This window comes from Syngnathus scovelli, chromosome 2, assembly GCF_024217435.2.
Source record: "Syngnathus scovelli strain Florida chromosome 2, RoL_Ssco_1.2, whole genome shotgun sequence".
NCBI classification, from domain to species: domain Eukaryota; kingdom Metazoa; phylum Chordata; class Actinopteri; order Syngnathiformes; family Syngnathidae; genus Syngnathus; species Syngnathus scovelli.
In genome coordinates this window covers 2,454,699-2,469,757 of record NC_090848.1, presented here as the reverse complement: position 1 = coordinate 2,469,757, position 15,059 = coordinate 2,454,699, and the positions used below count along the sequence as shown (strand labels likewise).

The window sequence follows — 15,059 nt, the reverse complement described above, 5'->3', positions numbered from 1 at the left end:
TTTGATGCAGTGACCAAAACAGATTAGTAGCAAAGTCCAAAGAGACAAAACTAACAAAGCCGAGCCATATTTGGGCAGTTTACACACACGACGGTGTTCTCCTCTTTCAAGTCATTTTTTGACCTTTGTCCAGATCAGAATAAAAATGGCGACAACAAGCAGACACACTAAGCCGCTTTTCTTCTTAGGGTTAGTCTTGGCTTGTATCCCAGCATGCATTGGGCTTCCTGAAGGTCAGTCCTCCGCCTTTTCAACCTTTCCAACTCTCCTTTATCGTCCTCCTTTTTTTATTTGATTGAAACGTGGCTGAAATTTTGTGTTAGCAGATTGATCACGATGTTCAACCGAGTGTCGGATGAAACATCGGTGACATCGATACCCCGGGTCTCACCCGAGATCAGTTTAGATGATCCAGCTTCCTTTAAACCAGAAACAAGAATAGCGCTAACTTGGTTATGACAGATGTGACTTTCGCATCTCAGACGGTTAGCATCAAAGTGGTTAGCATCAAAGGCTCAGACGGTTAGCATCAAAGGCTCTTGAATGGAATCAGACGGGAAAAAAGGGGATTTCAAATATTTCCGTTCTGCCGCCACAATCCGGTGTGTTGAAACAGGCATGTTTTTGGAGAAACCCAACGCCAGCGTTTTCCTTCATCGAACCCGTCGAGCTAACTATTTCTGGGAGGAACTGAAACAAGGCAACCTGGAGCGGGAATGTCTCGAGGAGAAATGTTCATATGAAGAAGCAAAGGAGATCTTTGCTCTCCCGCAGCAGCTGGTCAGTCTACTTCTATCAGTAGATGTTTTTATCCATTGCCTTCAACTCATGTGCCGCATTTGTTTTTTTAGGAGGTCTTCTGGAGAATGTACACAGGTAAGTCTGTTTGAACGCAGCTTGAAGGCTGCTTTGGATAAGCTTCTTGATGTTTTTGGTTTCTAGCCGAGAATCACTGCCTGTCATCTCCCTGTAAGAACGGCGGCACTTGCACTCGGAAGCTCGACACTTTTGTCTGCCAATGCACGTCTCGATTTCACGGATCCACTTGTGACAAAGGTAAGGCACCACCGGGCGTGATTGATTACCAACTGATGTATGATTGTCTATTTCTTGGTAGCACGCGTGACCGCCCATGGGTGTCGCTATAGGAATGGGGGGTGTGAACACTTCTGCAAAGAGTTACCCGACCGGACATACACTTGTTTTTGCGCACCAGGATACCGTTTGGATCAGGATAATAGTACCTGTACTCCACAAGGTCTGAGCAGATTGTTAACGTTGCTTTAAGATGATTTCAGATTAGCGCTAAATATTTGGTCCTAGACGCTGTCCCGTGTGGACGACCGTTGGTCCACTTTGGGCCGAGAGTTGTCAACGGAGAGATTTGTCCTAAAGGACATTGTCCTTGGCAGGTAGGATTCATCCTTCATAGTGACAAATGAATGACGATAAAAAACCGATGACCTCCTGTTCAGGCTCTCCTGACTGAGAACCACCAGCATTCCTGCGGCGCCATCGTCTTATCCGATCAATGGATACTGACGGCGGCTCATTGCGTGTGGAAGAAACCAAATAACATCTTACACGTGGTTGTGGGTAAGATGATCGATCCAAAGCAAAGCTTGGAGCCGCTTGCTCAGGAAATTTTCTCTTCTTTTTGCTCCTCTAAAGGCGAGCATGACCTTGAGACAGATGAGAAGACGGAGCAGAAGCGGCGAGTATCTAAAGTCTTGATCCACCGCAGTTATAACCATTCCAGCTACGACAGCGACATAGCCATGCTGAAGCTCCACCGTCCCATCAAAATGGGACTTTACGTGGTTCCTATTTGTCTCCCGGCTAGGAACAGCTCGTTCGTACGCACGCTAGCGGCAATGCGGCAGTACACCGTGTCAGGATGGGGTCGCTTGTCACTGCACGGATCCACGGCAAGATTGCTCCAACGCGTGATGCTACCACGGGTTCCGCTGCAAGAGTGTCGCGTGCACACCAAACTTAACATCACGCGAAATATGATCTGTGCCGGATTCCAAAAGGGTGGTCAAGACGCATGCAAGGGAGACAGCGGCGGACCTCTGGTGACACGCTACAAGAAAACTTGGTTTTTGACCGGGGTGGTGAGCTGGGGGAACGGCTGCGCTGACAACAACATGTACGGCATTTATACCAAAGTCAGCAACTACCTGGACTGGATCCAAAATCAAATGAGCAGATGGTAAAAGTAATTTGCCAAACGACAACATGATATTTGCTGGTGACTTTTGTTTCAATAAACTAACAAACAAGCATTTTTTTTTTCTTCTGTTGGTTGTCAACTGTTTACTCTAATTTTGTCCAGCTAAAAATGCTAACATCTTGAGGGTGGTGCGAGATCAGTGCTAGCTTATACATAAATGCAGAGATTAGATTTAGCTTTTTTTTTTTATCCAATCATATTTCAGCAATATCAAGCAATAGCTTCTTCCTTCTCCTTTTTTGAACATGTTGATTTATTTGTCTTCTTGGCATAACATGAAATGTGAAAATGTGAAAAAACTATTTTGTGTTTGGTTGATCTCATGTTCAAATATAAACTTCAACTTATCCAATCATATTTCAGCTCTACATGTGTTGCCGTGTCAATAGATAATAAAATGGAAGACATTGTGACGGTAGTGATAATGCTCACCAGCAGAGGGCGCGGAGAAAGTTTCCCAAACAGCTACGATAAAGGAGGCGGAGTCTTCTCATCAGGCCCATCAGTTTTTGACCAACGTTGGGGTTGATGGACTTCAGCCCCATACAGTGTAACCGGCGTTCCCATGGCGTCAACAGCGCGCTTGAGCGTCTTCGTAAACTTGCTCATCGTCTTAAGCTCGCCATCGTTGGCCTCAGGTCAGAGAAGGAGAAGTTCAGGAAGCATTCGTGTAATCTCATCCTGAACCAGTTTTCAAACCTGTGGTGTGCTTGCTCCTTAGTCTTCCTGGATCCAGATGAGGCACGCAACGTGTTGGTGCGCAGCAAAAGGTTCAACTCGGGCTGGCTGGAGGAGCTCCAGAAGGGTGATCTGAAGAGGGAGTGTCTGGAGGAGAAGTGCACATATGAGGAAGCACGTGAGGTCTTTGAGCATCAAGAGACCACGGTTGGCATATCCTGCTTTTTTTTACCATACCCAATTCATCTTCATCTCCAAATGTTGATTCAATTACCCATGGCTTTGTGTTTCCTCAGGACGAGTTCTGGAGGACATACAGCAGTAAGCAAAATCAACACTTTGTTATCAAGCCCATTGAAATTGCTAAAACATTATTCGACATTATTTTACATGACAACAATTTTGGAGGTAGAAAATTGTATTTTCAAAACATCGGTACAACTCTTGTAGCATCATTGCGCTAAAAATTGTGCAAATTTAACAATTACTAAAGTTGTCAAATTCAAAATGTATCAACACAAAAATGCCATTAATATAAATACTAAGATATTAAATGGCACATTTGTTAAGTAGTCAACGCCTCTGTTCAGTATTCGCGAGTGCATTAGCATAGCCAACGACTGACATGGCTAGCATGTTGCTACACTTTAATGAGAAGACAACGTTGTGGACTTTTCAATACCCAAAAACTTTTCCATTGGATGAGTTTGTTCCTCTTGAACAATTTGCCTTTACAGAACTGCCTTATTAACTATTAATTACATTATTAAAAGTGAAGACAATTTGCAATTTTAGTAATGACACACGAATTTGATGCACAATTTGTCTTCGCGGGCCACATAAAATGATGTGGCGCCCCCTATCTGGGCCCCCGGGCCTTGAGTTTGACACCAGTGCTATGAACAAGTGACCCCAGCAAGTGACATCTCTCAGTTCCAGACAGCTGTAAATCGAGTCCTTGCAAGAACGGGGGGACTTGTTCGGTCCTGCCGACGTCTTACAACTGCTTGTGCCCACCTCCCTTCAGTGGCCTCAACTGCGAGATGGGTAAGGCTACCTCAAACGCGTCTTGGATCGAGTCAATCTAGAATCTCGTTGTACTCTGTAGACGACCGTGCCAGGCCAAACTCATGTCTGCTAGAAAACGGAGGCTGTGAGCATTTCTGTAATGAAGATGAGAGGGGAGAAGGAGTCAACTGCTCCTGTGCAGATGGATACTTGCTGGATACTGATGGTCAGGGCTGCGTAGCTAAAGGTGAGCTAGTCGTAGTTAGTATTTGCAAAGTTTTATGTGATGTCATCGTCAAGCATCCTATCAAGTCCGTATTATTTGCTTCAGACTCAATAGCGTGTGGTATGACCCCAATCCTTCAAGATCCAAACAGAGCCAATCAACTTAACCCTCGTGCTCGGATTGTGGGTGGAAATGAGTGCCCCAAAGGAGAATGTCCCTGGCAGGTACTGAATGCTTCTGGACAGAAGCTTCTCGCAGGTTCTGGTGAAGTCTTTCTTGATGTTTCTTGTAGGTGTTGCTGGTTTATCAAGGCAAAGGTTTCTGTGGTGGAGTAATTATTAAACCCATGTGGATCCTCACGGCGTCTCACTGCCTGGAAGATGTTGATGTCCAGTTTCTAAACGTGGTTGCAGGTATAATATTTTAAGCTGGCTGGCTAACATGGTGACCTGTCAGTCGGAACGACGACTAGCACTGATGACAAACAGGTTTTACCATTAATTTAGTTTTTTCCATGAACGGATCATTTTGAATGCCAGCTTTTAGTTTCCATCATTCTTGGAGGTGACAAGAACCTTCTCAAGCAAACTCGTGGATGACATTTCGTACACGGCTCGCTATCTGCTTTCTATTTACCAGGTGAGCACAACACCATGGTGGAGGAGGGAACAGAGCAGATCATCCAAGTGACTCAAATCCTCATGCACGAGAGCTACGAAAAAAGAACGGCCGACAACGACATCGCCCTACTGCGACTGGCCTCTCCCGTGGTTTACACGCCGTACGCCGTGCCGGTCTGCCTGCCCACAAGATCCTTAGCTGAACGCGATCTGTGGGCAATCAGCATTCACACGGTGAGCGGCTGGGGGCGGCGAGCTGAGAACGGACCCACCTCGCATCTGCTGCGCCGCCTCAAGGTGCCTCGGATACGGACGCAACAGTGCATCCAGGAGAGCGGCGTGCAGCTCACCGAAAACATGTTTTGCGCCGGATACCTTACGGGCCAGGCGGATTCGTGTAAAGGTGACAGCGGCGGGCCTCTGGTGACCCAGTATAAGAATACCACGTTCCTGCTGGGTATCGTGAGCTGGGGGAAGGGTTGTGCCCGGCCAGGCCACTACGGGATCTACGCTCGGGTTTCCAACTACCTGCCGTGGATACACGACCGCATGACGACGCCAATACAGCTCACGAACGACACGCAACTTCCGCTGTAGAACCGAACCACTTAAGCTAAACTATTTTTGTCATGGGTCACGTCGTAGTCATAGTTTCCCATTATGATAGTCAATGTATTCTAGATACATATATATACATATATATATATATACAGTGATCCCTCGCTACTTCGCGTTTCGTGGCTTCGCGGATTTTTTTTCCAAATTAAAAAACAATTTAAAAGTCAAAATAAAACTTCTAAATTGAGGAAACATGTGTCTAACCTTTAGAACAATGTAGTATTGCTCCAAATGTTCGTTTACATTCCTTTAGAAGTCCGTTTTCGCGTGTTAGCACGATCGCGAATTAGCATCTTTCTGCTAACTCGTTAGCTTGCCCAGTACTTGCTGGTGACCGTACTTCGCGGATTTCACTTATCGCGGTTTTTGGAACCAATTATCCGTGATAAACAAGGGATTACTGTATGGCCTCTTCCATGGTTTCTTTTTCACCTCCACATGTTTTTTTTTTTGTACTTTTTGAAATGTTTTAAGATGGCACCAACAGAGGCAGTTTTTGTTTTGTGCAGTATATGCGGCCGCAGTGCACCCCTTGCTAAAAATATGTAAACTTATCTTCATGAAATAAATCCTTGGATGGGTAATTTGCACCCGCTTGAAGAGTCAGAAGGATTTTGCTAATCAAAGTTCACATGACAGGTTATGAAGGCCAAGGAAATAGGCCATCATACATCGAGCCAAAAATGGAAAAGTCCGACTCCAAGCAACAGGTAAGCGGTAAAACACATAACTAGTATTAGGAAAATAGTAATCGAGGAAATAAACATACATTTACAGACATTAGGGATGAGCTAACTTTAACAGAAGTTGCATATTCATTTTAAAATAATCGAGGCCATTTATTTTTAAGGGAAATTATGTAAAAGGTTTGAGGTTTGTAAGGACGGGAAGAACCTCAAGCAGCATACAAGAAGTCAAGGCCATGATTCCAACCTATCGACTGTGAGACGGACACGCTAACCACCAAAATCATTCAAATACAGAGACGGACAACTTTCTGGACCTGCATTTTCTTTCTCTGTCCAAATATCGTGTATGATTCTTCAAATGTGTCAGCACCCAAATTGGCCAATGAGGAATCAGCAAAGACGATTGAATTTTTTCCGCGGTACGATAAAATAACAGCAGACCTTCAAGATCTGACGACCGAATGTTCCGCTAATGTTTTTGTGGAGCGATATTTTTGACTCCCAGTTTGATGAGCGAAAATCCAAATCCAGTTGACCTCTGCTTTGTTTACAGACCTCATGCAAAAAGAGGAACGTGTTTGTTTTACCGAGTCCGAGGGTCGTAAGCGAGTTCTCGTTTAAAGGCTCGAGAGAATCTGAACCTTGATTTTTGGGAGCCAAACGGTGGACATCATGTTGGCGAGAATCTGCTATTTGTTGATTCTGCTGTTTGACATCGCTGCAGCTGGAGGTTTGTCTCTTATAACGCAAAAATATGTCATTTTTACATGGATACGTACTTGTTCCTGCCTAGCTAACGTATTATGCTAACAACTTCGGCTAGTCTATGATCCATCATTTGACCGTACGCATTTGGTATCAGTGTTTGTGGAGAAGCAGGCGGCGGACGCGGTGCTGAGCCGATGGCGACGAGCAAACACTGGATTCTTGGAGGAACTCAAACAGGGCAACCTGGAAAGGGAATGCCGCGAGGAGATCTGCGACTACGAGGAGGCCAGAGAAGTGTTTGAGGACGAAGCCATGACGGTCAGACGGTTGCCTTTGACCTTCAATTGCTTACATCAGTTTATTTTAATGTTATTGTACGAATGATTTCGCATCAGACTTGAGAAACATTCCGAAGATTTTATTCTGAAGATATAATTGCCGTGTTTTTGTTGTTCTTTGTTTCCACAGAGGCAATTCTGGGATACGTATGACCGTAAGTTGCGTTTAACTCTGACTAATTTCTCTTCCTGTTCTTTTTGGCTGATTTTGGTGTTCTGATTTATTGCGGTGTGAGGTCGTGACCCCTGCAAAGTCAACCCGTGTCTTAACAACGGCGTGTGCGTCGACGCTGGGACGGGCTTCCGGTGTCAATGTGCCGAAGGCTTTGAAGGACGCTTCTGTCAGATGGGTACTGCAGGAAATAATGAAGTTTGCGTGGTGATGACCTTGCTCATTTTGCTGCACCTCTTTCTCATCTTTCAGTATTTGAAGACTCGCTCAAGTGTATCTACCACAACGGCCAATGTCAGCACTTTTGCGACGGCTCGGGGAAACGCCGCAAATGTTCCTGCGCTGAGGGCTACATGCTGGGCGAAGATGGACGACAGTGCATTCCTCAGGGTGGGCGTCTGGGAATAATTTGAACATTTCAACCAATCACCTGTTGAAAGGAAATCATCTTAGCCAATCAAATTTAATATTCTATCATTGCTAGCTTACAGCGCTAGTTCACAAAAGCATTTTAGCCACTTGCTGGCTAGATTTAGCCACTTTTTCCAACTACCGTAATTTCCGGACTATAAGCCGCAGGGTTCAAAATTTTGGAAAAAAGTCGCGGCTTATAGTCCGGAAATTACGGTACTATTTTTGAAAAAGAGGGACAAAGAATTTGAAGTTCCGCTAAGAAACAGACAACATGAGCTGAATCACGAGCGTTGAACACTGCCCAAAAACATAGCGCTCGTTTAGCAGTCCGTTCAAAAGCAGTCATGTACCGTATTTTCCGCACTATAAGGCGTACCTAAAAATCTCCAATTTTCTCAAAAGCCGACAGTGCGCCTTATAATCAGGTGCGCCTTATATATGGACCAATATTGAGCCACTACAGCAGGCGTGTCCAAAGTCAGGCCCGCGGGCCAAATGTATATATCTTATATATGGACAAAGTTTTCAAATGGGCCATTCATTGAAGGTGCGCCTTATAATCCAGTGCGTTTTATAGTGCGGAAAATACGGTACCCTCGTTGGGAACTTTTGACCCGTGCTTACGAGCCACAAATATTTTGCAGAGGTTCCTGTAGCTCTATTTGAAATTGTCTTTCTGTCTTTCAGTGGAGTTTCCGTGTGGTCAGCTGGCTCCAACCAATCAGAGCATGATGGGTCAGACGAGGCTTGTCGGATCCGATCATAGTACCAAAGGAGAGTTACCCTGGCAGGTAGAGGCTCTCGTCCTAAAGTATGACTGACACGAGGTCTGAACCAGACCTTTGGCGTTAAGTGGGCCATACGACATAGATAGAAGATAGCGTTACACTATAACGATAGTGGGATTTTTTTTCCCATTAGGTTCTGATTCAATTGAACGGAGCCAGTCACTGTGGAGGCGTTCTGATCCGTCCCGACAGAGTCCTTACCGCTGCTCACTGTGTCTCCAACATCAAGCCTGACAAACTTATTGTGGTGGCAGGTAAAGACAATTACATGATGTCATCCCAAACCAAGAACTTCCTTTGTGTCTTCTTGCTATGCTTTCATCTCAGTTAGCGAACGGCCGAACACATTTGACTCGACTGATTGTGTTTCCAGGGGAACACAACCTGGACGCTGACGACGGCACTGAACAAAGAATCCCCGTTTCGACGGTGATCGTTCATGAGAATTACAAGCCGGCGACGGGAGACAGCGACATCGCCCTCCTGCATCTGAGTAGAAACGCGTCGCTAAATAGCAACGTGATAACCATCTGCCTGCCCACCAAAGAATTGGCAGAGCATGAGCTACTGCTGCTACGCTACCACACCGTGTCCGGTTGGGGCAAGAGGACCATTGGTGGAAACAACGAAGGCATCGTGTCCGGGGGGGTTCCCATTTCACCCATCCTCCGCAAGATGTCTGTACCCATCATCCAGAATTCCCAGTGCACCGACAGTTCCCGGTTCAACTTCACCGACAACATGCTCTGTGCCGGCTACCTGGCGGGTGACCAGGAGAGCTGCCGTGGAGATGACGGGAGCCCCATGACCACTCTCTATGGCTCCACCCACTTCCTTTCAGGTGTGGTGGGATGGGGGAAAGGCTGCACCATCCGGGGTTACTTTGGTGTTTACACTAAAGTTTCCAAGTTTGTTGACTGGGTGGAGTCGAGGAACACAATGGCACCTGACATGATGCAACAGGTAGTCGTCTAAGACGGAATGATTCGTCATTGTGTTGTTGATAGTAACAAATTTCAGGTCTGAAATAAAAAACATCTATATATGGTCATTGAATGTCTTGTGCTCTTATTTTTTTGAAAAACAAAAAAGCTATAAAATGAAAATTAGGAATCAACTAAGGGATTTTTTTTTCTTTCGCTTGTATGACAAAATAACACACCAGATCTTCATGACAGCTAAATGTTCTGTATCAATAAATAAATACACAAAACATTTTAAGACCACAAGCGAACCTGGTCGGAGAATATACAATCATTTTTGCAATTCTTAATTCCAATGACCAACATTTGTTTTGTCTGATTTTTGCTATTATTGAAGTTAAGATCGGAACTCCTCACAAAAACACCAATTCAACATAAATCGAGAAAAGGCCAGTTGAGGATTGAACGCGGTTCATTTCAAACTGATTTTATATTTACTAAAACCGCAATAAATGCTTCAAGTTACATTTCAACGGTCTTATAGAGATAAACAAGAGTTCGCCCCTGCAATAATCTGTTCAAAAAATAAAACACAGATTTTTGCTGACCCGATATTATGAACTGTGTTCAAAATGTTCTCGTCCAATAGAACAAACAAAGAACTCAAAAACCACAACAGCAGATTAGTCTGGTTCAATTTCTCTTTCTGCGTTTTGTCCTGCGAGTTTTTCTACATGCTATGCAACTTTGTTTCGTAATAATCATAATAATGTATTTTTTTTTTATTCTAGTCCTAACATTCATAACATTCCTTTTCCGTGATTAGTCTCAGATTCCAACGTGTGGTAGTTGTACAGTACGTGAAGCCAACGCAATCTCCTCCCATCCAGATGGGTCCACTTGAACACGTCGACACCCCTTCCTCCCCCCACAGGGGTCATCGGCCTCCCTTCCTGCCCCTGGCTGTGTATTCAGACTTCAGATCGTTTCCTCGCCACTAAGAACTTCTTCTAGTCAACTCGCCATCCGACGTGATGTTTTGTTTTGGTGGAGTGTCGCTCGGCGTGCTGTTTTTCCACCTGGCTGCCGCTCACGGTATGTTCGATGGCGAGGGATGTTGGGGTGTAGGATGAAGTGTGTGCTTTGTGTGCTAAGTTTGTGTATTTGTTTTGTATGCTTTTATGTTTAGAATATGGAGTGTGATGTCAGCGTTGCCACACCTGATGAGTGTTCGATCATCTGATTGGATAAAATTATTCTCAAACTGTTTACAATTAGACTTTGAAAAAGAGTGATTATTTGATTTTTTGTGTGTGTTTGTTTAAAATGCACATAAAAGAGAAATTCTTCATAATTTTGGACTTTGAGCAAGTCGTTAGCACATTTGTGTAAGTTTTGGGGTTTGAATCCCGGATCCGGCCGGAAGTTAGGATCCTTTCTCCAGGTACTCTGGAGACTCCGTGTCGAACTAATTTATGAAGATGATTTCAATAACTATATAATGGCTAGATGGAGGTCGTGGCCTTTCTTGAATGTAGCGGCTAACAAGCTAACCTAGCTTTGCTAATGCTCCTGACCAAACTTAACATGACGGTTTTTCCATTTTTGATCATTCTTGTATTTTTAGTTACAAATTAAAAATGAAAATGCGTCTTAAAATGTCATTCTCTCGCCGTCCTCAGTGTTCCTCGGCAACGATGAGGCCAGTCAGGTGTTGATGCGGGCCAGACGAGCCAACAAATACTTTGAGGAGCTCAAGCAAGGCGACATGGAGCGCGAGTGTCGAGAGGAACGCTGCAGTTGGGAGGAGGCGCGGGAGATTTTTGAAGATGATGATGAAACTGTATATGCAATTCCAGAAAAACACACTAACACCTAACCTAAAACAAGCCAATCTCAAAGTTAGCAAGCTACTTGCTAGCTCTTGCTAGCTCTTAGGTAAATAACGAGCTTCATGTAGATACTAGCTTTTTTGCTAGCCTTAAAAATTTGTTCGTTAAAATAGTTAATACCCACCACATATTCTGACAATACTCAACTTTTTTATATACTCAACTTTTTTATATTTTGAAATATTTTAAAGTCCATGAACTAGCCCTGCTGCAAAAGAACCGTGAATAGTTGACATACGCTCAAAAGGGGTTTGCCACAAGATGGCAGCAAATCACTAAAAACGAAGATAATCATAAAGTACCAACATCACGCATCTACCATATACACAATAAAAAAAAAACACCCAGTACCATAAATCACCATATTCAAAAGTTAGATATTCAACACAAACTACCTCAAACTTCTTGAGGCTTAGCAACAGCATTAGCTAGCGGAGGGTGGACACTGTAAGAAATTGAGTTGGCAAATAACTGTATAGATATTTGGCAGAAAGACACTAATATTACCTACTTAGCATAAATAGTACAAATAGCTACACAAATTGAATTTTAATGGACTTGACATGGATATTTGAAAAATCGTTCTGACAGTTATGCATGCCGTTAACTTCCTGATATGGGCACAAGAATTGCGTCAGTGACTGTGATCGGTATCGGCAGACTTTGTGAGTACTCGATATCTTAAAATAAGACCGCCATCAGCTGGTAATATTGGAAAACATTTTTGTTTAAACATGTGTGTGTCAGTAACCTGATGAAATCTTGTCGCGGTAAGCTAGTATTGTTGCTATTGCTAGCCAGGTAGCCTTTTTGTGCACTAAATGTAACTTGACAAAAGTTGTCTTGAATTTACACTTTACAGTAATGCTTTTTGATTTTATCTCGCTCATTTTCAGAACAAATTCTGGGCCGTATACTACGGTAAGAAGTGAGAGGCTTAGCGGAAAATGTTTGTTGTCGTTTTTTGATCCAAATGTTATGTGGTTGACCCAGACGGCGACGCGTGTCGTGATGTACCCTGCGCGCACAGGGGACGTTGCGAAGACGGGATTGGCAGGTACACGTGCTACTGTGATCACGGCTACGATGGTTCCAATTGTGAAATTGGTGCGGAACGACTCTGCCTGTAGATGTGCTCACCATCTACCTGAACAGCTTTTAAACCGTCTCCTCGCTATTTCATTTCCACCCAGTTATTCCTCAACTCTGTGAGAACCAAAACGGAGGTTGCCAGCACTTCTGCAAGGTGGAACAAGGAAACATTGAGTGTTCATGTGCCGATGGCTATGTGCTGTCTTCGGATGAAAAATCCTGTGAATCCAACGGTGAGCGGTATTCGGCATGGGTCACATTCTGATACTGAGTCTCTTCCTCACGCCACAAAACTCTTGCAGATCCCTTCAAATGCGGCGTTACAATTTCCACCAAAACCAGAACCATTTTCACGTACCAGCGCCCAAACATCACAGAGGGAAACGTCACCGAGTTCAACCAGACCCACGTTGAAGGCAACGACACATCCGCTGTCAGTTTAACGGAGATGTCGTCTGCCGGCAACGACAGCAGTGAACACATGTCTGAATATAAAGAGGACGAAGAAATCACCTCTGAGATTGCAGGAATGACCCGCATAGTCAATGGAGAAAACTGTCCACCAGGAGAATGTCCATGGCAGGTGCAGACAGTTGATCAACTCACATACCAAGGGCCTGATTTACTGCGTTAAGATGATCGATTAACCGGGCGGATATTGCGAGACGAGAATGGATCGATTTTTTGAAATCCAAAAATCATCACGGCGTACGATCTATTCAGCAAACTTCTGAACAATGTCAAGGCTAACTTTTTCACCAGTCATAGCCTTCCAACAACACTTCCAAGTCCATCACTTTTTTGTACTCTCCTAAATAACGTTGAAAAACATCTGAGCTATCTAATCCGCTAAAGTTTAGCGGCTAAACATTCTTTCACGCAATTTTGGATCTTAGTAAATCAGGCCCCGAGTGTTTCCACGCAATAGGTGTCTGTCCATGTGGGATGTCAATCCATAGTGAGTCTTTTCCCCCTCCATTTTGTCAATGCAGGCACTTCTCATGGATGAAAACGACAGAGGCTTTTGTGGCGGAACCATCCTCAACGAATACATCATCTTAACAGCGGCGCACTGCATGAACCACACGCGTTATATCTCTGTGAGGCTGGGTGGGTGCGACTGACCAATCAGAGTCTGTCCCAACTTTACCGTGAGTGATAAAATGACGCAATTTATGTCCATCCAGGTGAGTTTGACTTATTGGTAAACGAGGGGACCGAAGCCACTCACTACCTGGACTCGGCCCTAACACACAAGCTCTACCGCCCAGACACTTTCCACAATGACATTGCGCTCCTCAAACTGGCTACGCCCATCAAGTTCTCCAAGTACATCCTGCCAGCCTGTCTTCCTGATCCGGATTTTGCTGAGAAGGTAAATGTTCTTACAATGAACTCTAAAATGTATTGTGAACCAGTCAGGCCAGAATTGGAGTTACATTCTTCAGCTTGAGGGAGGACTGGCTGACTCCAAATTAAATTGCATTGCCCAATTTAAAAACCACTATGCAATTTATATAAGGCCCAAAAAGTGCTTCACCCTGAATTCACATTCATCTACTGATGACTTCAGTATCATGTCAAGAATATTTTGACATAGTCACAATGGCAACTTCTGGGTTGGAAGATAATTCTACCACTGATCCACTGCTTCCCTGGAATCCAGGGGCAGCAAATACAACGAGAACAGCAGGGGCTCCAAAATGGAACCCTGTGGAACACCATACGACAACTTTGATGACAGAGGTCACCTAATGTTTGAAGCCTGCTGTTGTCATATCAATTTTTTGGCATAGTCTTGGATTCATGGTCAATAATATACAAAGAGCATGTTGAAGCTATCGCGAACTTTTTGTGAGTAGTGTACGTAAATTGTTATAAGTGGGCTCCATCTTTTCCTTGCAGGTTCTCATGGTGCAGAAAGATGGTTTGGTTAGCGGTTTTGGCCGTCTTGCCCAAAATCTGCCAACATCCACCATCCTGCAGCGCCTCACTGTACCTTATGTACCTCAGCAGACTTGTAAAGAATCCAGCAATTTCCGTATCTCCACACACATGTTCTGCGCAGGCTACGACAAAATAGCAATGGATTCGTGTCGAGGAGACAGTGGCGGTCCACACGTTACGGTATACAAAAACACCTATTTTGTCACTGGTATCGTGAGCTGGGGTGAAGGCTGCGCAAAAGAAGGCAAATATGGCATCTACACTCAAGTCTCCAAATTCAACAAATGGATCCGATATGCCATGAAGAAGCTGTTGCGCAACGACAAAGGCGCCGACAGGGTGAGGCGACAAAGTCAACCAATCAGGAGGCTGTATTTATAAGACGGCCACAGCTTCCTTGGAGACAAGTCGTAAAATCATGCAGTTTGGCTTGAACGCCAAAGCTTTTAAATTTTGTGCATTTTTCAAAGCTCATAAATAAAATCTGCAACAGCGTGTGTGTGTGTGAATGAATAGTATTTATATGAACTAAGAATATTCTAAGAAGAAGACTAGCTAAGTGGTTGTCAGGTTGCCATCAGGAGCTGCCCCCTTCCGCAAATAAAATGAACAAACAAACTTGTTTTGGAAGGTCGGAGTCCAAGAACAGAGCATTTCCCGCAGACTGCGCTTAATGTCAACATGTGAACATGTGATGGAGACAGACAAAC

General features: G+C 44.3%; 4 protein-coding genes across 5 annotated transcripts in view; 3 read left to right on the top strand and 1 right to left on the bottom strand.

The window, feature by feature from the left end:
- Positions 1-5,724, bottom strand: part of LOC125989182 (rho GTPase-activating protein 4) — a 28,533-nt gene extending 22,809 nt beyond the window's left edge. For both annotated transcript variants that reach the window (XM_049755263.2, XM_068648684.1), the window contains exon 1: positions 5,600-5,724. The gene's annotated coding sequence lies outside the window, so the exon portion shown is untranslated. The remainder of the gene's footprint in view (positions 1-5,599) is intronic.
- f7l (coagulation factor VII, like) lies at positions 65-2,291 on the top strand. Its single transcript, XM_049755277.1, has 8 exons — positions 65-233; positions 617-780; positions 852-876; positions 943-1,056; positions 1,118-1,258; positions 1,324-1,412; positions 1,476-1,596; positions 1,672-2,291. Exons 1-8 carry the CDS (start codon positions 146-148, stop codon positions 2,217-2,219), a joined length of 1,290 nt encoding a protein of 429 aa, XP_049611234.1. The 5' UTR covers positions 65-145; the 3' UTR covers positions 2,220-2,291.
- Positions 2,766-5,606, top strand: LOC125989189 (coagulation factor VII-like). The gene is made up of 8 exons (XM_049755276.2): positions 2,766-2,874; positions 2,958-3,121; positions 3,211-3,235; positions 3,848-3,961; positions 4,023-4,169; positions 4,254-4,372; positions 4,441-4,561; positions 4,788-5,606. Exons 1-8 carry the CDS (start codon positions 2,802-2,804, stop codon positions 5,363-5,365), a joined length of 1,341 nt encoding a protein of 446 aa, XP_049611233.1. The 5' UTR covers positions 2,766-2,801; the 3' UTR covers positions 5,366-5,606.
- A 921-nt stretch (positions 5,725-6,645) lies between the features above and the next one.
- f10 (coagulation factor X) lies at positions 6,646-14,844 on the top strand. The gene is made up of 18 exons (XM_068649910.1): positions 6,646-6,805; positions 6,938-7,101; positions 7,252-7,276; positions 7,358-7,471; positions 7,546-7,683; positions 8,395-8,498; positions 8,629-8,749; positions 8,869-9,464; positions 10,245-10,263; positions 10,421-10,513; positions 11,101-11,261; positions 12,207-12,231; positions 12,304-12,417; positions 12,504-12,635; positions 12,705-12,985; positions 13,395-13,512; positions 13,590-13,777; positions 14,308-14,844. Exons 1-18 carry the CDS (start codon positions 6,748-6,750, stop codon positions 14,728-14,730), a joined length of 2,874 nt encoding a protein of 957 aa, XP_068506011.1. The 5' UTR covers positions 6,646-6,747; the 3' UTR covers positions 14,731-14,844.
- Positions 14,845-15,059: the final 215 nt, after the last annotated feature.